At 42.8% G+C, this 23,672-nt stretch overlaps 1 protein-coding gene across 2 annotated transcripts in view; it reads left to right on the plus strand.

Moving 5' to 3' along the window:
• LOC137377723 (dachshund homolog 2-like) overlaps window positions 1-23,672 on the plus strand; it is a 408,325-nt gene that overhangs the window by 329,610 nt on the left and 55,043 nt on the right. For both annotated transcript variants that reach the window (XM_068047687.1, XM_068047688.1), the window contains exon 4: window positions 13,369-13,514. In XM_068047687.1, the coding sequence (XP_067903788.1) occupies window positions 13,369-13,514 (146 nt within the window). The remainder of the gene's footprint in view (window positions 1-13,368; window positions 13,515-23,672) is intronic.

The following is a 23,672-nucleotide window of genomic DNA, read 5'->3' on the forward strand; positions in this document are numbered from 1 at the left end:
TTGCATACACAAGTCAGGTAAATTCCATCAAATAGAAATAGTTCTAAATGCTTTATAGTAAAAGCATCCAAAGCTATTCATGGCTTTCAATTGATGTTTCTTTTATCAAGATGAGAGATGTTATAGTTGGAGAATGGACTTTTTTCTCCACTAATTGTCAATATCGCACATGGTTGAACATGGTTAGATGCAGAATAAAACTTCTTTTACCCTGGATCCACACCGAGGACAAAAGAGCATATCAACTGCATTGTGACATTTCTCAAATCAGCCAAGTTTGTGGACATTATGAGCAAGTCTGACAGTTATTGTGAATTAAAGGCAAGTTTGTGCTATGGGTTCACATCCATAGGGAACTAGGTTGAGTCTGTCCAGATTCATGTCAGCACCTTTACAGCTAGCAACGGTGAAGACTTTCATCCCATCAGTCTAGACTTGGATTCAAAAAAGTGAAAAGATAATGTCGATAGTTTATTTTCGTAGGGTGAATGCAAGGCAGAGGTTCAGCTTTGCAAATCCATACCACTTAAATGTAGGATAAAAATAAAACTGAGCAGAAATATTTCACGATTTAAAAATACTAGAAAATAGCATGTTCCTAACCAATGTTTGCAATTAACAGGCGTTTTCAATCAAACAACTAACAAGAAGTTGAAATGATTTTTGTTTAAACTCTTCTAATCATGCACAACTTTCTCAAAAGAGGTGAATGGACTTTAAATATTATTGACAAGCATTAGAGCAGCATCATGGCCAGATGAAAACATAGCGGGTGCAAAATTCAGATCAGTGGCATCCCTGGAGCTACTGAAGCAGGTCGCCCTCCTGGGGATGCGCACTGCACTGCCATTTGCATCCAGCGCAGTATCTTGAGAAGGGCACATCTCCTGCGAGTGCCGGAAGCAATTGATGCATGCTGTCATGATGCCACACAACCCTACCAGTTGACGTAACGCCCATTTACCAAATTTGGACCATGCAGGTCCATTCATTGAATTTGCACATCACTCATAAAAGATCAAGCATTTGGCTGAAAGATGGCCCCTAACTGGTGTTACTTAAAGGGGCAGGCACCCAAATTATTCTATTGCAAAGTGTCTGAAAGTACTCTGCAGTGTCTCTGGGGATGTTATGTTGAGCTCCTAGATTTGACAGTGAGTGTTGTTGCATCCTAATGGGGAGGACAGAGGAGGAGGTAACCAGTCCACTCAGAGGCTGCACAGGTACAGGAGAAGCCAGTTGCAGTGTCTCTGGATCTGCATTATGACGGGAAAATGGAGCAAAGTTTGTGGAGAGTGCAAGGTCTGTGCAATGCCCTCTGCCAACTTGGAGCTGGACTCCTCCTTGCTCCTTGATAGTGTCAGGAGCCTGTCTGGCAGGCCAGCCAATGCACCCAGCATCTCAGTGTACATGGCCATCGGCGCTCTCCTGTATACTGCCCCATCAAGTCCTCCGATCTCGTCTGCAACCTCACCCTCTGGTACTGGCACACGAATTATATTTTACCCCTGGCCTGGCTACAGCCTGCTCATGTCCGGTGACTCACCACGTGCTCATCCTAAATCTATACTAGCCTTTAATGTATGAGCAGTGCCAATATCTGAGCTGATGGCTGCAAGTGGCCAGCCAAGTGAAGGGGCCTCATTATTAGTGCTGTGCTGTTGCTCTCTCTCCTGCTGCTGTGGCTGGGTAGGTGGCAGTTCTTGGGTAATTGAAAGCAGAAAATCAGAACGGGAATGTTGGGAAGAGGGAAGTGGGGTTGGGGTGGGAAGCATGAGTCCATGGTGATACCATCTGCAGCTTGCTCATCATGCCAGATAACAGGATGAGGGTGAGCTGGGATTTGAGAAGGAACATAAGGCAGGAACATAGCGTCATCCTAAACGTTCTCAGTGATGCCAGATGCCATGGGCTTTGTTGCAACTGGCCCCATGATGCTGAGAACTGGAGGGCTCAGGAGATGTAGGCATCCTTGTTCCACACTGGTTCTGGTCTACTCCTTTCTATTATCTGCCACCTTGTCCTGCAAGAGAGGGGGAAGAATATCAATGATTGTGTGGCACTGTGTTTGGCTGATGTGCCTGTAGCTGAACCGAGACCGCCTGCATGAAGTCATTAGATTTCTTTTGGCACTGCTGCCAGGTCCTCCGGAAATTGACCTCCCTAGCCACCTGCTCGCAATCTCTTCTGAAGGTGGTCCTTGAGAGCTTCCTGGCCCCCCACAGAAACATTGCATCTCTCCTCCTATCTATCTCCACCACTAGAGTCTCCAGTGCTGCATTCATGAGCCTGGAGCCTCTCTTAGTCCTGGTGTTCCATTTTCCTTGTTCAGAATTTCAGCAATAATATTTACTAGCAGCCTCCTGTCCTGTCACTCAGTGCAGCTTCCCTTTAAGAGAGACTGCCTTTAAGAGCAGAAGGTTGGCTGCACCATACACAACAGTGTTCAGCTCTTTTTATTTCCAAAATATACTTCATTCATAAAAAACTGTAGAAAATACAATACCAAACAGTTCCAAAAAGCACAAAGTCAAAAAATACAAGCAGTGCAAAAGAGATCAGTTTCCTTCAATACAGGAATGAGTTGCCTCACAATCCTTCCATTTCATTTTACATGCTATGTACATTTTACAGCAAACCAAATATTTTCTGGATACAGTTGAGAGGGTTTTTCATTGGTCCAGCCCCTTAGTTCATCTTGGTGGGGGGGTGACCTTACACTGTGGTCTTTCCCCATTGAGCCTTTGCCGCGGCTGCCCCAAGCTTTAGTGCATCCATCAGCACATAGTCCTGGACCTTGGAATGTGCCAATCCGCAACATTCGGCCGTGGACAACTCTTTGCGCTGGAAGACCAGCAAGTTTCGGGCAGACCAAAGGGCATCTTTCACCGAGTTGATAATCCTCCAGCAGCAGTTGATGTTTGTCTCGGTGTGCGTCCCTGGGAACAGCCCGTAGAGCACAGACTCCTGTGTTACAGAGCTGCTTGGGATGAACCTTGACCAAAACCAATGCATCTCTTTCCACACTTGCTTTGCAAAAAAACATTCCAGAAGGAGGTGAGCAACCGTCTCTTCCCCACCACAGCCACTTCGAGGGCATTGTGCAGAGGGTGTGAGACTCCGGGCGTGCAGGAAGGATCTGACAGGGAGGGCTCTTCTCACCACCAGCCAAGCTAGATCTTGGTGCTTGTTTGAAAGTTCTGGTGAAGAGGCATTCCGCCAAATGACTTTGGCAGTCTGCTCAGAGAATCATCTTCGGCTCTCTGCTGAGCGTAGAGGCAGCCAATAGTATGGGAGCAACTTGACCCATGCTACTATCAGGAAAATGAGGTGGTAGCAGCACATTTGCATGCTGTCCCCCTGCACCAGAAGTGGTGCAGGCAGGTCACGAATCACAACTCCACAATGGCACAATCCAATTATTAGCTTAGTATTTCTTTGGAAACTGGACTTGACAGAATTGCTGCCTTTTATTGTCTGCTTTAATCTATTATAATAATATGCAGTTTCTGTCTGCACTTTTCTGATTGGTCAGTGGGTTGAATTATTGGGCAGAGCCAGTACTCAGCACACAGCAGAAAGTTTATCGGCCCCATGTTCCACTGTGAGGGAGGTGAGTTGTGCAAATGAAAACTTTCTGCTGTTTAGATTTGACCCCAAATGGGAGATCAGGTCTACAATACATATGTTCAAGGTTTTTGAACATACATTGAGATGCGAGTTTAGTATGCGCTCGTGACTATATTATAAAATTGAGAGACTGAGGTAAAATTTAATCATTGTAATATAAGGATCACAGAGGGAGACCCATTTTAAAAATTGGACAACTCCTTTTGGGTGTGTACATCTTAGTTTATGAAGTAAAAATAGAAAGTGCTGGAAATACTCAGGTCTGGCAGCATCTGTGGAGAGAGAAGCAGAGCTAACGTTTCAGGTCAGTGACCTTTCATCAGAACTATTTTATCATTTTATTTTAGTTTATGAAGTATTTTGTAAGATCCAGTGAGGTTTTGCCCCTGTGGGCTGATAGTTGCTTGATTAGTTATTGTAACGTTTTGTTGTAACATTAAAGTACAGCGTGTGTTGAGTGACAGTTTTTTGTTCGATTCAATTCAAGGCATCTGATGAATGGGGAAGATACATCTTTGGTGGGCGGTACTTGGTGCATGTGGAGGCATGTGTGGGGGCGGGGCGGGGGGGTTGTGCTTGCAGTGGAAACTATGATGGTTGCTACTAGAAAGATTTGGAGGCAGATTGGGATGAAACAGGTTTGACATCACAGAATTTTAAGGAAAAATAGCGAGGGACTGAGGTAAAATATAATCAGTATAATATAAAATTGAAAGAGACTGATGTGAAATGGAATCAATGTAATATGAAAAAAAGAGAGACTAAGGTAAAATAATACCAATAAAATATAAGATAGGAGAGAGACTGGGGTGATGATGGGAGCGATGGGGATGGCAAGAGCAGGAGGCGGGTAGTATGGGGTGGGTAGTATGGAAAGGATGGAATGGCATGGGGTGAGGATGGCATGGGAGCAGTGTATGAGATGATGGAATTGGTTAAGTGTACTAATTTGACCGCAAATGTTTTGCGGGTCTCTGCAAGTTCTTGTAAATATTTCCGAATGCTTCCTTTTGGCCACCCAGTTTCAACTGAATACTTTATGATAAAGCATTAGAACAAATGCAACTAATTTTGACAGATTTACTTCAACTTAAGCTAAAAGAGATTGAATAGATCACTATGCACGTTGTCGAGTCAAACTTTAATGGACCAATCAGGAGGAGGCTTTCCTTTTGAAAATATAAATTGGGCTCAGTACAATGTACGACTCATGAATCCAAATGTCTTCAAGTGATCTATAGACTATTTTATATTAGACCCTCTTAGACTATTTTTGACCTCAGTCTCATTAAATACTCAAGTACTTCTGGCTGCCAGGGGGCTATTAGGCTTGTGGTGTATACAAGGCAAAAACTCTCATATCTTTGAATAGCTGGCCCATGGTGACAACGTATAAATCAATGGATAGCTATTGGCTATCAAACGTTCTCTCATTGTTAGTACACAGCAGTTGTTCTTGTAGGGACTCCTCTGCCCTCATCTAATGCTTTACCTTGTGCATCTGTCCAGTAAAATACTGCCAAATTTTTCTCTCATAACTATCAACCACATCCCAATACAAAAATGAATATGATTAGAGGACCTAGTCTGAAAATGTCAATGTAGAAAAAATGGCAGGTCATCATATACTCTCTGAAATTAATCCCAAAATATGTGTACATGAATTAAATCACTTTAACAGGCCATATTGACCTGGGGCAAGAGTCTGAAAAAGCTTCTGAGAGACAAACAAGTCATTAAAATACTCTGATCATTTTACATATTGTTTTAATTATGAATTCCTGAAAAAGATATTGGTTATTTTTTAGAACCTCATTGTTATCATCAAGGATCAAACCAGTAAACTGCTGGAGAAAATTGTGTATTAGGATTAAAAGGTCAAAAGAACACATTACAAAAATGAGGCCCCAGCACCAGCAATACTTGTTAATGATTGAAATTGTGAGTTATGACCCAAAATGATCACAGATGTGTTTCGGAATCTCACTGTTGGGATCTAGGCTGCAGACTGCCTCTTTCATCCAATAGCATTTATGGAAATGTGACAGCAGATAATTTAATACACATTTTAAAATTAAATTAGAAGATGCAATGATTCTTTTCCAGTGAGATTGACACGCTTAAAAAAAACTGCAAAAATCTCAATCAAATAATTACATTAAAAGAATTTGAAACCAGATGATGCCCTTGCAAAATGCATTTCTTGTGGGATAGGCAGCCAATGAACAATAGGTAAGAGAGAGCAAGAGGTTATCTTATCATTGGAATATCCTGCTGGAAATCGATGTGACCTCTGCTACTGTCATCCCAATTCCCACCCTCAGTGCACTGCCTGTCCTATTCATCTTCTAGAAACTCAATCTAGTGTGTGATCCCCTCCTGCTTCTCCAGGGGCAGATTATCAGAATGAATCATACCCAGACTACTTTCACACTTCTATTTATTTCCTTGTGCTGATGGGATGCTGTCTGGGGAGGGGGGTGGGGCATGAAAATATCAATTCAATTTAAATGACAACCTCCCTGCCAAACATACAATGTAGGCTGGGTGAGAGATACAGGAGAATTCATTATATTGTGCTGTAAATGTTACAGCAGTGAATAGAACCAGCACTAGAAAAGAAAATCAACCGACTCAGTGAATACCTTTACAATATACACTTCAAAGGCTTTGTGCGTCTTCAATTCAACCATGCAGGTTACACTTTGTGGTGCTGTGCTGTACAGTAGCAAGGAGCTCCGATCATTCGTTTTCAGTGCTGTGGACACATGTACTAACTCCTGTACTATAACTAAGAGATGACCTATTTTCACATCTAGAAATATCTCAACTTTTTTTGAATACAAAATTAGCCTTTGCTGATAGAGGTTTCAAAATCTGTCCAGAAAGGTGGTCAGAAATTTTAAGCACACTCATCATATAAGCATTACTAGAATTACTGCATTATAGTAAAACACTGAGTAAAAGTGCTGTTGAGGTCAAAATTACTAGATATTCCAACATTGGTCCCACACAAAAAACAATGGAGACAAAATGACAGGAGGTTCGTTTAAGGCTACATACAGAATTGAGGTCACCCTAATTTACACTCTCACTTGTCGCCCCCACCCCCATCAAAAGTTGGTACACAATTACTATTCCACCTGGGTGTAGATAACACACACCTGAAAGGGGAATTGAGATCTGGTATTACTGAATGTAAGGGACAAAGAAATTCAGTTTATAATTTAAAAAAATGAGCACTTCTGGGCACCAAGGGCTGGATTTTCGAAGGACCATTGGGTCAGGACCCAGTGCGGACGTAATTTGGAAATTACAGTCTCAGAGGTTGTCTCCGGAACCCGAGGCCTCTGGGATAGTCTGCAATTTTCATTGTGGGTGGCGAGGAACAAAGAAGCTACAGGCCTCCAATTAAGGGCCCATTAAGTCCATGGAGAAGCTCATTAAGGGGCTGGGAGTCCGCACTGTAATTTTCAATGGTGATTCTGGTGAACTTGATCAGACTGGTGCATGATAGTGCACAGCTAGGGCTCACAAGGAGAAACTTTTATTGCTGCACAATGAAATGTTTTGGGCCCACAGGGATCTTGCACCAGGCCAAGCACAGGACATTTTTTTTTAAATTCTGGAAGTGCTGCCTCACCTCTTCATTCCACTGGCCCTCCATAGAACTGCCTGCTCTCTGCGATAAGGCACCGGCATGCCCCATCACGACTGCTGCCTGTCTTTGCCGTTCACGCTTAGTTTAGTTTTAGAGATACAGCACTGAAACAGGCCCTTTGACCCACCGAGTCTGTGCCAACCATCAACCACCCATTTATACTAATCCTACACTAATTCCACATTCCTACCACATCCCCACCCTGTCCCTATATTTCCCTACCACCCACCTATACTAGGGGCAATTTATAATGTCCAATTAACCTATCAACCAGCAAGTCTTTGGCATGTGGGAGGAAACCCACGCAGACACAGGGAGAACTTGCAAACTCCACACAGGCAGTATCCAGAATTGAACCTGGGTCGCTGGAGCTGTGAGGCTGCAGTGCTAACCACTGCGCCACTGTGCCGCCTCCTGCATTCGCTCAGTGCCACTAGTTGGGCGCTGAACTCGCCTTCTGCCCAATTAGAGCATTAACATTTGAAGATCACTTTGCGTTAGCGACACAACTCAGGAGTGGGGTCAGGACCCAGAAATTATCCGGGTGTCGGCCCGAAATTCCCAAATGATTTTTAAAGTTGTTTCAAAAACAGAAATGCTGAATTCTAAAAAGTAATTTCCTTTGAACTGAAGCTAAACTCTATTGCACACGAACTGATCAATTTACAATTTTTGCTAAGGTGAAAAGGGAAAAAAACAGTATCCTTCTCCCCAATGTAACCATTGAACTTCTTTATTATTATGTTCACATTTAAATGAAAGAAACACAATTAAAAGGAAAGAAGTCTTTTTAAATTCAGATCTGTTTTAGTGATACTGCAAGGTATTATTCACTTTGTAAAACTTTATGAAAGTAATTTTCTTCCTTCTTCCTGCATGAAACTCTCTTATTCCCAGCTGCAATATCCAATATCAGCATCAAAGCAGCTCAAACATCTTGCCCTGGTCTTGGCATAAGCATCAGTCGCCCTCACTGACGCACAAAAAAACAATCCCAAACGTTATTTGCTCAATTTTTATTTTGTTTAATAGAAAATGGTGAAAAAATAAAATCTCAACCTGAGATGAATTTCCTTCTATTCTGCTATTCATACCTCAATTATTATGTAACAGAATAATTTGGTATACTTCTCGAGCAACAGGTTGAAAACTACAGCCCCCATAATTAGGAACATTTGTTTACAGTGACTGAACAAGTCAAGTTCCATTTTTATCACATAGGATTCTCAAGTATTTTAAGAATCATATTCTGTAATCCATTCCATTTACTTGTGAAAACAGCACTTTTGTCTAAAAGCATCTCCCTCATATTCTCACTCACTGTACATTTTCTCCACAGATGTTGGCATCTTTTCCACTTTGCTGTCCTGGTATATTGGTCATTTTGGCGCATTCTGGGTATTATAATTCCACAGGAGCAGAGGGAAAGTTACATCTCCCATGATGCAGCACACAACCAATTTATCCAGAGGTCCTGAAAGTCTCCAGGCGAAATTTCCAACTCAAACCATTGGCTTTAGCTGGTAGAGCTGGTCTGTACTGGCAGGGGGCGCTGGGGCACAGGGGGATATCCTTGGAGGCATTTCTACCTTAACAAGTTCATAGATAAGATTAATTACACTTTCTTCACCACCATGCTGCTTCCTGAGTAGTATTATATTTATGCCCAAAGTTTTGCCGTTTAATAAAAAGTTACTTTAAATATAATTCTCCCATTGTGCATTCTTTCAACTCAGATCAGTATAAAGAAATTAGTTGAGCAGTTTGTAGCACTTGCTGGCTCAGAAATAATGGCTTTAAAAACAAATTTGAGGTAATTCATTGCTTCGATTTCAGCGTGTTAATTGTCTCTGTTTGGCACTTTTTGCTGCTTTTGATTTGTCCACATTTAGTCAGGTGGATTTTTGATTGCTTCCTTAATGGAGTGGCTTTTTGAGCCAGTCACAATGTCTTTACCTTATGGATGTGAAGCTTTGAAATTGTGCAGCCTTAAGGTGTGACTTCGGAGGTGCAATGCCCCAAGGTCACACATTCAAGGTGTGAAATGACAGACCCAAGCTAGATACAGGGCTTTGTAATTATCTGATAGCAAGTGACCGCCTTAATGATAATGAGATTTTCACAGCAGTTTTTGCTTTATTTTTCCGGCTCGAACACATTTCCGTTGTTTGCAGGGCTGATCATTAAAACACACAACCAAAGAGTTTGGGGAAAACACTTGCTGGTCTCAATTGAATGTGCTTTCATAAAATCCTTGCTAACTTTGAACAAGTTGTTCCATAGAATGGCTCAGCCATCATGTATGAAAACTAAATTACATTATTGGAAAACAGACTGCGATAACACAGGCATTAAAATATTTCGCAACAATTTTTAAAAAATTATGTGGTGGTGGTAGGGAGTGGTGGCAGAGGAGAGACAGGTTGGGGGGGAGGGGGGGAGAAAAACTGGTCAAGTAGGATGCAAAGTATTTCGAAGTATCACCAGAAAAATGCAAACAGAAATACAGAATTTTCTTCCTTTGAAGTGCATTTAGTGTTTTTTTATAGAATTCATTTTGAAAAATAATTTATTTATTTTCATTTTGAAATCCTGCCTTAATTCTCTACAGTGAATCTTGCACAGAGGAGTGGATTTTGTGCTGGAGGCAGGGCTCCCGGCACCAGGCTGAAAAGGCGAGGGGAGCCCCCTGGAGTGATTCTCCGGTCGTGTTGAATCAAAGTTTCAGGAAGTGGGATCCCCGTCCCTTTAAAGTCTTTAAAGGGATGAGGATCCAGCCTCCAAGGACTGTCGGCCAATCAGTGGGCCACGAGCTCAGTAGTATCAGCAGGGACACTGGGAGCGGTGGCCACTGCCAGTACTGCAGAGGCCTCGGACCCAGGCCTAGTGCTGGAACCCTGGACCAGAGGTAGGGGAGGCGGGATCCGGAAGGCCCCAGTGAGGGGGTTGGGGGGGGTGTGGTCGTGCAGTGCAGGGGGAGGGAGGTCCGGGGGGGGTGTGGTGCGGTAAAGTTGTTCCTGGTGGGGGTCCTCTATGGGCCACAAATTGTCCACGAAGGAAGGACCCCCCCCCCCCCCCACAAGCCCACAGGGAGGGCGCCTCATATTACGATCTGTTAATAGGCCATTTAAGGGCCTCAATTGGCCTCTGGGCAGGAAGGCCTTCATCGGCCTATCCTGCCCCCAGGATGATCACTGGGTGACGGGCCCACTGCCCGTCGCGATACTCTGCGCCTCCGCCCATCTCCCCCCCCCCCCCCCCCCCCGCCCCCCACCTCCAACCCTGCCTCAGACAGCCTCACAAAATCGGCCAGAGTTAGTTTCACATCACAGTTGATGGAAAATATTCTTTATCTATAAGCAACAGTTCAGGCAGGCCATAGACTGCACAAAATTAATGTGACATTGTATTTTATTAGCAGTGTTTGTTTTATATTTTCAATTTTCATTGCTTTGCAATGAATTATTTCATTGGTGACAGCAGTAGATTGAAGAAAAACTATACAAGCTCAGGCCTCAAACACAGCTCACACTGATTTCCTGGCAACTATTCAGGTATTGGCTGAAGCAAAACATAAAAAAAACTTTCAAATGACAGGAATACATTTAATAAAGAAAATGACAAGCGACTTGCAGATACCAGGAGAAATATAGATGACTTTACCTCACTGAAATATTGGATTGGAGATGCATATATGAAAAAGGTATTGGAATGGAAACAACTCACACTTTATTGATTATTTAACTTGAAGAATTGCAAAAACATTGTAACCTATTAATTGTGGTCAGTATGGAACAGTGCTCAATTTAGTGTTGCAATTAGAAAACTGGGAAATGTTCTATTTAGGATTGAAAATGTATTTTGTTCTGGTTACTTAGTCCTTTTTCAGACAACTCGGCAGCGTACATCATACTTTGACTTGGGATAATAAGACAGATTAGGCCTTGGACATTTCTGGGAGCACTGTCAATGCTGTTTGGTTAACTGTCAGGAGCAGTAATTAAATTCTTTTTTTATGGTGGAACTACTGTGAGGAAAGAAAGTTTGAGTAACGTCAGGAAATTCAAACACCCAGTCTTCTGCTCCAGAGCAAAATGGTCAATTGCTTGAGCTAATGGGCTATGGAAAGTTTTTTTTTGATATTCATAGTATTACATAGAATTTACAGATAAAATACAACTTAATGCAGCAGTGCCCCATAATGACATTTATCCCATTGTAGGTTGGAGCTAAAGATGTCTACCTTTATAAAACTGTTTCTTATGCCAGATTACAATGATACAAGAAACAGATTTCAGTTTGTGTAGCTCTTGGTTTGTATTTATGGTACTAACCTCCAGCTTTTGCCTAATGATTGGATAGAACCCAGAGGCAAAGAGCAGAGGTGACTGGCAGGAGTACATAAGCTGTCCATTGTTAAAATTGGTCTGTGACTCAAAAAGATAAAGATTTTCCATACAGATAACATTATGAATGCAATGATTGAAGTTTCATTTTCACAGAGCAATGGATGCTTTTCTAAATACAGAGAGGAATTAAAAATAGCTTTGTGGAGCAATAATGGGAAATAATGGCTGGGATTTTATCCAGGTGATGGGAGTCTCGACCACTGGCAAAAGCACTGGCGAGAACCACGCGCCGCCTCCTCAAGGGAAGGCCTACTGGATCAAGTGCCAATTAGGCACGTAAGTGAACAGCAGCAGGCCTTCTCTGGGATCAAGGACCCCGGCAAGGTACATCTTGCCTGCTGAGAGCTGCCAGCCAATCAGAGGCCTTCAGCTGTTTAACTGAGCAGTGCCACTGCAGAGGCAATGGCTGCTGCCAGTACTGAACTCACCCGAGGCCCTGGGCCCAGGCCAAGGCAAGTCATAGCAGGAGGGTTTATGCAGGGTGGAGGTTGCGGGGGAGTGGGGTGGAGGTGGTGCTGTAGTGGGGGTTGTCAGCAAGGGCAGAGGGGCGGCTCTCAAAGGGCCCCTCCCTTCCCGATGCTGGGTCCTTTGATCAGGCACTAAGTGCCTTTTAACAAGGGACACCACCCCCCCACCGGGAGCTGGTTTGCTTGGCATACTCCCTGTGCAGCGACAGGCCTGCTCGCCACTGGGCCTTCCTGCCTCGGACTTAATTTAGGTGGAGGTGGGAAGGCGGCAGGGTCGCCTCCCCCTCACCACCCCCCCCCCCCCCCCAACCCCATCACCATCCCGCTCGATTATATATGCTCCATGCTTCCAAATCCGTCAGGAGCAAAGCATAAAATTCCCCCCAATGTGTTGTGTCATCACTAAACATTAATCTGGAAGAGGTTTTGAGAAATTGTTTTAAGATATTGGAAATGTCCGTATCAGTTTATGCTGAGAAAAAGTATCATATGAGCTTTGTGGGAGCTCATGTAACAGGTGCTCTACCAACTCTTAAGGCTGTTGTTGGCATTTTTCCAATGAGAGGCGATATATTTCTCAAGGTAGGCAGCTAAACTGGTGAGAGTTTTTTTTGCACAATGTCATTTTAATATTTGCCAGAATATATATATATTCCACATTATAAAAGCGCAAATTCAATGACAGATTTAGAGTTCTGACTGACGTTTATTTATTGTATTGTTGTATCTTGGACCCTGTGTTCATTACCAATATCTTCTTCATGCATACAGTCAACTCACCAGCTGTAAGACACCATTTTTTTTCAAATGGAAACAAGGGGGAACACATCTCCTGTATATAATACAAAACAACAGATGATCAGGACACTTAATTTTGGGATGCCACGTCACTTTGTCCTTATATGTGTACACATCCTGACCTTGATTGAACTCAGAACCAAATGCAAGTCTGTGCTTAATCCTCCCATTCATAATTTCATTCATAATCAATGAAAGGAAGGGTAATGAAAGACTGAGCAATGCAAGTTATGCGAATATGATTTCAACTGTGTCAGAAGTAAATATACCATATTTCATCTTGATCAATCCAATTATGAACACATGCTGCTCAACATGCATTGCATGCACTAGAGTTTTACTGTTATACGTTCTGAATATTCCATAATTTATCCCTTACTTATTCCATTTTTATACTATGTAGATGAGACTCAGCTTGTGATGCCCACCATCAGAACCAGCATTGAGAAATTTCACATGGCTGGGCAAGCGTTGCCACCTGGGTTTCCTGCACCATTTCTATTTGCTGATGGACTGTCTTCAATAGAAACACTTCTAACCAATATTCAGGTAAACCTAAGAAGCATCAAAAAGCTATGACTGGAATAGGGAGGAATGTTATTTTGTGTTTATTGTGATTTGATGGTTTATTAAACATTGAGGTGCCCATCGCTCCCAGTGATAATTTATGGAAGAGCATTCAACCAGGTAGATGCTGCAGTAGCAAGCAAGTGCAGAAGGAAGGGACAGACATAACTGTTAATTTTAAAATGCCTCATGAGAAAATAGAAGAGGAAATTCCTTGTGTTCTGTATTGGAAGTGAAATTATAAGTAGCTAGCTACAAACAGCAAACACCAGAAAATATCAGAAACAGTAGCAACAACTTGTCTTTATATCGTCACTTTAATGCAGAAAAACAGCCCAGGGTGGTTCACAGGAGGTGCAAAGAAAACAGACACTGAGCCAAAGCAACAATTACAAGGGGAAACCTAAGCTTGGTCAATGAGGTCAATTTTGAAGAGGAGGTGGACATAAAGAGGGGATTAAGGAGAAATATTCAGAACATTGAGCCTAGGTGGGTGAAGCCATGTCCACCAGTTGTGGGACTGCACAAAAGTCCAGAATCAGAATGAAGATGGGGAGGGCGTTATTGGAAGTTCCGAAGATTGGGAGGGACAAGGCCTTAGAGAATTATAAACACAGGATGAGAACTTTAAATGAGGCTTTAGGGGTGTGGAAGCCAATGCAGATCAATGGGGAAAGAGGTTATTGACAAGCAGAACTTGGTACAGGATAGGATGGGGCCAATGATCCCTCTGAGCTGTGCAGCAATGCAAAAGTCCCAGTGCAGGCTGCGCACAAGTTGGCCCTTTTAAATTACACTGTGTGCGTGAGCATGCAAAAAATGTAAAGGGGCCGTGCATTTAAACAGATCGCCCACACATTCCACAAAAACATTCGAGGAAATGTTGGATGTGGCAGCAGAGTTCGAGGTGATGAATTTTATGGAGAGTGGAAGATTGGATGTCAGTTCGGAAACCATTTATATAGTCAAATCTGGAAGTGACAAAGGCTTGGATGAGGGTTTCAGCAGCCAATGTAGCGAGATGGTAGAGATACAGGCAATGTTTTGGGGATGGAAGTTGATGGTCTTTGTGATGGAAAGACAGATGAGGTGAGAAGCTCAGTTTAGAGTTAAGCAAGATACTGAAGTTATGAAGTCTTGTTCTGAAACTGTAGCAAGGAATGGGGATTATTCCCAGTGCCAAGTACTAGTGAGAGTAGAAATAGGAAGATAGGGAGGATCAGTGCGTGGCTTGAAGCGTGGTGCAGGAGGGAGGCCTTCACATTCTTGGGGCATTGGGACCAGTTCTGGGGCAGAAGGCACTTAATCAGAAGGGATGGGTTGTGACTCAACAGGACTGGGACTAATGTCCTCGCAAAGCGATACACTAGTGTAGTTAGGGATGGTTTAAACTAAATTGGCAAGGGGATGGGCACCAGCATATAGAAATAGGAAAAAAATGTTGGACAGTACTAGAGAGGGGAGTAGTTCTGTATTAGATGGAAGCAGACTGAGAAGGACAATGAGGAATGCAATGACAGGATTACAATGCATGTGTGTAAATACACAAAGTGTGGTGAATAAGATTGGTGAGCTACAAGCACGAATAGCAGTATGGGGATATGATGTGGTGGCAATAACTAAAATGTGGCTTAAAAATGGCAAGGACTAGGCGCTTAATGTACAAGGATATAAAGTGTTGAGAAATGATAGAGAAGGAAAAAAGGGAGATGGGGTGGCAGTACTGATTCGGGAAGATATTGTAGTGTTGTAAAGCGAGGCTGTCCTTGAGGGGGCAAGGACAGAATCCATTTGGTTAGTGTTGAGAAGCAAAAAGGGTGTGATCACAGTACCAGGGGTACTGTACAGGCCTCCAAGTAGTGAGAGAGAAAGAGATAGAGGAGCAAATCTGCAGGGAAACCACAGAGATGTGCAAGAACTATGATATTGGGGAATGCCAATTACGCAAATATTAATTATGGCAATTTTAGAGTAGAGAGTAAGGAGGGGATGGAATTTCTGTAATGTGTTCAGGAGAGCTTCCTTGATCAGTAAGTTCCTGGCCCAACTAGAAAAGAGGTGTTGCTGAATCTGGTGTTAGGAAATGAGGTGGGCCAAGTGTTTGTTGGTGAGCATTTTGGTAAGAGTGATCATTGTATCATAAGGTTTAGACTAGGAATGAGGAAAGCAAGGAATGAAGTAAGGCAGAATGTCTAGATTGGAAGAGGGCTAATTTCAACATGATGAGAGGGTAAAATGGAATCAAGGACTGACAGAAGAGCTGTTTGGGAACAATGGGTTATCTTTAAGGATGAAATGCTTCAGGTACAGGCTCGGTACATTCCAACAAGGGCGAAAGGTAAGGCAACCAAAAACAGGGCTCCTTGGATGATGAGGGAGATAGAGATTATGATGAAACAAAAAAGAGGGTGTATAATGCATGTCAGGTGAAATCTTCAAGTGAGAACCAGGCCATATAGAATAAGTTGAGAGGGGGAGTGAAGGGGAAAATAAAATAGGCAAAGAGAGAACATGAGAATAGAATGGCAGTGAAAATAAAAGGGAACCCAAAAATGTTCTACTGGCATGTAAATAGTAAGCAGGTAGTAAGAGGTGGAGTGGGGCCTAATAGGGACAAAGAGGGTAATATATGCTTAGAGGTGCAGGGCAAGGCTAATATACTTAATGAGTACTTTGGGCTGAATTTTACCAGCCCCTCGAAACCGTGAGTTGTGGCAGGCGGGGCCTGTAAAATTCTGCGGGGAGAGGCCCGCCTCAACCCCTGATGTCGAGAAGGGCCCACCGCATATTACCTGCGAGGGGGGACCTCCGTGCGCCCCGTCATCATCTAAATATTTAAATTAACATAAATTACATGTAAATGAACTAACCTGCTAGTGACGGCCGTCCCACGCCAATTTTACGGCCACCGTTCGCACCACGCGCACCTTTGGAACTCCATATGGAGTTACAGGAATTCAGACTACCAGTAGAAAGCCAGCTTAGTTTAAGGACAAATGGCTTCAAACAGGTGTTGGAGATCCAGTTGATTTAAAAAAAGTGAAGCTATGAGAACCAATTTACAAGGACTCGCCCGGAAGGATGAATAACCGATATAAAACAGGAAACCCTGGAGTAATGCCTGTGCCTTGGTATCACAGCAAGGAAATGACCAAGGATTATGTCAAGGAAACACATTCATTTACAGGGGGGAAAGAATGGGGTAGAATGAACATATGCAATATTTCATTTATGCTGTTGTCTAGAAATTTTAAACTTATGTGAGCTTTGAACAATTGATCAAATAGAAACAGCACACATTACATCAGCTGACAGTAGGATTTTGATGAAGTAAAACAATGGCTATCACTAATATTGCACATCACCACCCGGAAGTATACGAGTGCTGGACAAAAAAGGGGCTGTTTGTATTTTGCATGATGGAACATTTTCCAAAGTTTATGAGAATATAAATATAGTAATTTTACTGCTGATTTGTAAGTTTATCATTCCTGCAACAATTACATTAATTAGTCTACAAATATAACCACCTTATTTTATTAAATCCAGAAAAAATGCAAGACAATGTAATGACTTAATTTTATTTCAAGGATAAATCAATCGTTTTTGAAAAACTTAAAATATCCCGGATAGTTCCATTGTAATGTGCTCCATTCTATTCCTGGTTACAGTACAGCAATATTTGACCTTGATGAATACAAGGGAATACTTGGTGACCCTTCATGCTGATATATATTCCATTTGAAAGTTGTTTGAAGGTTTTCATGGTGAGAGCAATAAGGTTGAGTAAGACGATTTTATGGTTTTTACACAATGTGAGTTTGCTCTTGAAAGAGCAGTTGTTTCCCTGAAAAAAGGATTTCTTAGAAGAACTGGCAGACCTTGACATTTTGGGCAGCATACTCTAAAGCGTGGCTACCCGACCCGAGCCCAACCAGACCCAACAGCATGTGTCGGGTTTGGGTCGGGTTGGGTCTCCCTTCCGGGTCCAGCATTCGGGCTCAGATCGGGTTGGGCTGGATGTGGACAGTGCTGCCTTGCTCCGTGAAGTAGTCTTCAAATGAACGTTCAGGACGTCAAGGCGGGAAATGTGCAGTAAAGCCTGCCTACCCGATCAAACCCAACTACATGTGTCGGTTTCGGGTCGGGCATTTAAAAAAATTAAAGGACTCGGGCCCAGGTCGGGTTCATGTTGGCTGTTGTCGGGTTCAGTTTTAATTTTATTCTCGAACCAGGCTTTAGCGTACTGTGCCCATCATTTGGAGAAATAACTGGAACAGGTGATAACACGTTAGCGTGTATTTGGTGGAAGATGGGAATGTAGGCGGGATCTTACTGCTGATAGGTCATTACATGTTCTTGTTCTTTCTGCTATTGGTTGCTTAATTGTGTTCTGTGATAGGTCTGTACATGCTATTGTTCTTGCTGCTGATTGGTCATCTATTGTGTCTGGTGGTAAATCACAGAATCACAGAATTTTTACATCACAGAAGGAGGCCATTTTGCACATTGGTGTCTGCACTCGCTCTCCAAGTGAACAATTCACTTGGTGCCATTCCCCTGCCTTCTCTCTAGAACCCTGGACATTATTCCTTTTCAGGTAACTATCTATTTGCCTTTTGAATGGCTTGATTGAACCTGCTTGCACCACACTGTCAGGCAGTGCATTCCAGATCCTAAGCACTCACTGTGTGTGAAAAAGTTTTATCCTTTGTCGCCATTGCTTCTTTTGCCAATTATCTTAAACCTGTGCCCTCTCATTCTCGATCCTATCACGAGTGAGAACAGTTTCTCCCTATCTACTCTGTCCAGACCCCTCATGATTTTGAATACTTCTATCAAATCTCCTCTCAGCCTTCTCCTCTGAGAAAAACAGTTCCAACTTCTCCAATCTATCTTTGTAAATGAAGTTCCTCATGCCTGGATCCATTCTCGAGAATCTTTTCTGCACTTTCTCCAATGCCTTCACATCTTTCCTAAAGTGCAATGCCCAGAACTAGACACAATACTCCCAGTTGAGGCCAAAATAGTGTCTTGTACAAGTTCAGCATAACCTTCTTGCTCTTGTACTCTGTGCCCCTATTAATAAAGCCCAGGATACTGTATGCTTTATTAACCGCTCTCTCAATCTGTCCTGGCACCTTCAAAGGCTTATGCACATATACACCCAGGTCCCTCTGCTCCTGCACCCTCTTAAGAATTGTACCCTTTATTTTATATTGTCTCTCTGTGCTCTTGTTATCAAAATGAATCACTTCACACTTCTCCACATTGAACTTGTCTGCCACTTGTCCGCCCATTCCACCATGTCCTTTATCCGTTTGCAGTTCTACCCTATCCTCCTCACTGTTCACAATGCTTCCAAGTTTTGTATCATCCGCAAATTTTGAAGTTGTGCCCTGTACACCAAGGTCCAGGCCATTAATATACACCATGAAGAGCAAGGGTCCCAAAACTGACCCCTGGGGAATTCCACTACAAACCTTCCTCCAGTCCGAAAAACATCTATTAACCACTACTCTCTGTTTCTTGTCACTCAGCCAGTTCCATATCCATGTTGCTACTGTCCCTTTTATTCCATGAGCTATAATTTTGCTCACAGGTCTGTTGTGCAGCACCCTTTGAAGGTCTATGTACAGCACATCAACAGCATTACCCTCATCAACCCTCTTTGTTACTCCAGCAAATTAGTTAAACGATTTTCCCTTGACCAATCCATGTTGACTTTCCTTAATTAACCCGCATTCGTCCAAGTGACTATTAATTTTGTCCCGAATTATTGTTTCTAGAAGTTTCCCCACCACCAAAGTGAAACTGACTGGCCTATAGTTGTTGGGCTTATCATTTACACCCTTTTTTGAGCAAGTGTGTAACATTTGCAATTCTCCATTCCTCTGGCACTACCCCTGAGTCTAAAGGAAGACTGGAAAATTATGGCCAGTGCCTCCGCAATTTCTACTCTCACTTCCCTCATTATCCTTGATTGCACCTCTTCCGGTCCTGGTGCCTATCAACTTTAAGTACAGACAGCCTATCCAATACCTCCTCCTTATCAATTTTAAATCCATCTCGTGTATTAATTACCTCCTCTTTTAACGTGACCTGGGTAAGTAGTATCTTCTTCCTTGGTAAAAACTGATGCCAAGTATTCATTTAATACCTCAGCTATACCTCTTGCCTCAATGCGTAAATCCCCTTTTTGGTCCTTAATTGGCCACATTCCTCTTTTTACCACCCTTTTACTATATATATGCCTATAGAAGACTTTGGGATTCCCTTTTATGTTCGTTGCCAGTCACTTTACATACTATCTCTTTGCTTCTCTTATTTGCTTTTTCACTTCCCCTTTCAACCTTCTATATTCAGCCTGGTCCTCTGTTGTATTATCCACCAGACATCTGTCATAAGCATATTTCTTCTTCTTCATCTTTATCTTTCGTCATCCAGGGAGCTCTGGATTTGTTTGCCCTACCTTTCCCTTTGTGGGAATATACCTTGACTGTGCTCAAACTATCTCTTCTTTCAAGTTGGCCAATTGTTCATGTAATGTTTTTCTTGCCAACCTTTGATTCCAATTTATCTGGCCCAGACCCATTCTTACCTCACTGAAGTTCACTTTCTCCCAGTTAATTATTCTTACCCTGGATTGTTCTTTTTCCTTTTCCATAGCCAACCTAAATCTTATGGTACAATGATCATCACTGTCTCCTAAATGTTCTCCTACTGACATGGGCTGGAATTTTACATTGGGCGGGAGGCCCCACCCACTGGCCAAAAAGTTGGGGCGAGCCCACCACTGCCAGGCCTGGGAACCACGCCAGGATTCTAAGTGGCCCAGGCATTTAATTGGCCTTGGGTGGGTCTTCCACCGCTGTGAAGCAGTATGTTCCGCCTTCAAGAGCTGCCAGTCGATCAGCGGGCCGGCAGCTCTCAGTCCCAGCAGTGGTGGCCACTGCTGGGACTGCACCCAGCCACAGCAGCAAGAGGGACGCCGGCCCCAGAAACAAGCGACAATTTTCTGGGCCTCGGCAAGGCAAGGGGGTGTTGGTTTGGGGCAGGAGGGGTAAGTGTGTAGTGGGGGCAGTTGGGGCATGGGGGAGCCCTCCATGGGGAACAGGGTGCCTGATCAGGAAGACCTGACTTCCCCCACCCAGGCTGCAAGGAGGCAGCTAGGTTTTACTGGGCAGCCTCCTGGGGGACCTCAGCCACCCGCCAGCCACTGGTAAAATTCATTAAAAAGTAATGAATTGGTCACTTAAGGACCTTGATGGCCTGGGGCAGGCGGGCGGGCCATTTCTCGTCACTGCCGTCCCGTGTACAATTGCAGCAGGGGTGGGAAGGTATCGGGAATGGCACCACACCCCCCCCCCCCCCCCCCCCCCCCACCCCTGACCGGCCTCCCACCTAATTTTATGAAACTCTTCCCCCACCAACCCCCCCCCCCCCCCCCCCACCACTAGCCCGCTCCTGCAGGGTGTTTTGGGGGGGGGGGAGCATAAAATTCTAGCCTTAATCCACCTGGCCCACTTCATTCCCAAGAACCAGGTCCAGTAGTGCTTCCTTTCTCATTGGACAGGAAACATACTGCTATAGAAAATTTTCCTGAACACACTCCCGGAACTCTTGCCCCTCTCTGCCCAAGTTGATACATACTATTATTCTTATCAGGGTATGTTGGCTGCAGAGCAGGTGCTGATGTGCTTTTTGAGTAGGGGTAACTAGATCTCACTGATGTGCAGGCCACTGTCTTGAGGGACTTGTCTTGTGGTGTTGATAGATCTCCATAGCCTCCCTGATGCGTCTTCTATGCTAGTGCATAATGGATGAGATGAGTTTGAAATTGGGCCATTTGATGTGATGGTTATTGAGTTGAGCATGCTTGACAATGACTGACTTATCCCATTTACTGTGTTTGAAGCAGACTTGGTGTTCCTTGAGTCTAGTATGTAGGCTGTGGCCTGTTTGTCTGATGCAGTTGAGTCCACAGTCGCATGGTGTGCTGTAAATTCCTGTTTTGTTGTGAGATGGTTTCTTAAGATGGGTATGAAGGATGGAGTGGAGTTTCTTAGATGACTTATGTGGGTCTTCCATGTCTTCTAACTTGAGTATGCGTTGCATTCTGTTTGCTTCCTCATTTCTTTCTCAAGATAAATCTAAAAGAAAGAGTGCACATGTATTGTCTCCCTCCACCTGTGGTAAACACGGAAGTGAGATGCATTGAAAGGTTATTGGACATCCACCAACTTTGCTAATATATAAATGCAAGTTCATTCCTTATCTATCATTCCCCGAGATATGCACCTGGGTGGTTGCACCCAGAGACCACTTTAGACTGTGTAGCTATCCATCATTGACTTAAATATTTATTTTAAACTTCCCAGTTTATTTTAGTGTGTTGGCTTTGGCTCCCCCATTTCCATTCCCCATCCTAGCCTTCCACTTTCTCCCCTCTTCATGCTGTTGCGTGCACAGCATCCTTTTCCTCTTGCATATAAGGAGTGCTACATCTGTCCAATTGCTGTTGTTTATTCAGAATATATGTCGATAAGTTCACTACAGAACTCAGGGAATTAAATTCCTGTGGATTTGTGTCGTCAGCAACATACACATTGCATACAGTTTGTCTTTGACCCTCAGCTAGTTACCTTGGGAATGAAATTCAAATTTGTTGGGGGCTCAATAGAAAAGAAAATTGGGCAAGGTATATAATGGGTACTGATATGCTACTGCCCTTTTTGTGCCCTGTCAAAAGTTGAATTTGAAATCACATTACCTTTAAGAGTCTTAACACACAATTAATTGGTACTTGCACATAAGATTGAGTGAGATGTTTTGGGACAAAAGCAAAATACTGTGGATGCTGTAAATCTAAAATAAAACAGAAAATGCCGGAAATACTCAGCAGGTCTGGCAGCATCTATGGAGAGAGAAACAGAGAACAGAGTTAACATTTAAGATCTGTGACCTTTCATCAGAACTGAGAAAAATTAGAAATGTAATCGTTTTTGAACAAGTGAGGTAGGCGAAGGTGGGAAGAAGAACAAAAGAAGTCTGTGATAGGGTGGAGGGCAGGACAGATTAAATGACAAAAGGGTTCATACAGCCAAAGGGAGTAGTAATGGGACAAGTAAAGAAACAAAACATGGGTCTAAATGAGTTGTGAATGGCAGGATAGCAGCCATCCGAACACAAAGTAGAGGGATTAAGAAAGAAACGAGAAAAAAAACAAACCAGCAAAGAAAAACACGAAACAAAATGAGGGCAGAGCTTATGATCTAAAATTGTTGAACTTAATGTTGAGTTCAGAATGCTGTAAAGCACCCAGTCATTTTGTCATTTAATCTATCCTGCCCTCCACACCCCATCACAGAGATATTTTGGGAGTCTATTGTAAAATAGAATAGAATGACTGTAAAATCGGTTTAAGGAAATTATAAAAAGGATTAAATGTTATTTTTCGCAATTTAAGTGCATCAGTGAAGTTATCTGAATGATAACCAGGCTCAACAAGCTCTCGTTAAAAGACAGATGAAATTAAAGTTTATGCATAATAAAAGTTTCTGAGAAAGACTAATAGACTAGTTATTAATTATAGTTCCGGTAAAAAGATAGATAACAACACAGTTCCGCTTAATCGGATCACCCATTTGGGAGCTGTCATGGATGAAAGCAATTCCCATAAGCAGACTGGCCCATAATCGTGTCCCAAATTATCACAAATTGCAGTCCTTTAGAGATTGTATTTAGTTTAACAAGCTTCCGACACCTTTCCACGATGCAATACCAATTGAGCAATCCAATCTTGCTTTAGCAGCAGAACAGTGCATGAGGATAATCCAAAAGAGACAAACCTAATCACTGGAAGCAGTGATGCAACAAATATGGAAAATTGTAGTTAATAATGATTAATTATATCATTAGCCATTCAAAGTCTTGTGTGTTGCATAATAAATAAGATCGATGTGAACCCAGTCTAATGAAACACTACCCTATTGATTTTAAATTATAAAATACATTTGGATAATGTTTGCAAACCCCAGCCTATTTTTAGGTGGAGAATCCAATTTAAATATTGTATAAAGAAGGCGATCATTTCCAAGGTTGGCATGTTCAATATGTTTAACTTGATTAATAGTTTGG

This window comes from Heterodontus francisci, chromosome 15, assembly GCF_036365525.1.
Source record: "Heterodontus francisci isolate sHetFra1 chromosome 15, sHetFra1.hap1, whole genome shotgun sequence".
Taxonomy (NCBI): domain Eukaryota; kingdom Metazoa; phylum Chordata; class Chondrichthyes; order Heterodontiformes; family Heterodontidae; genus Heterodontus; species Heterodontus francisci.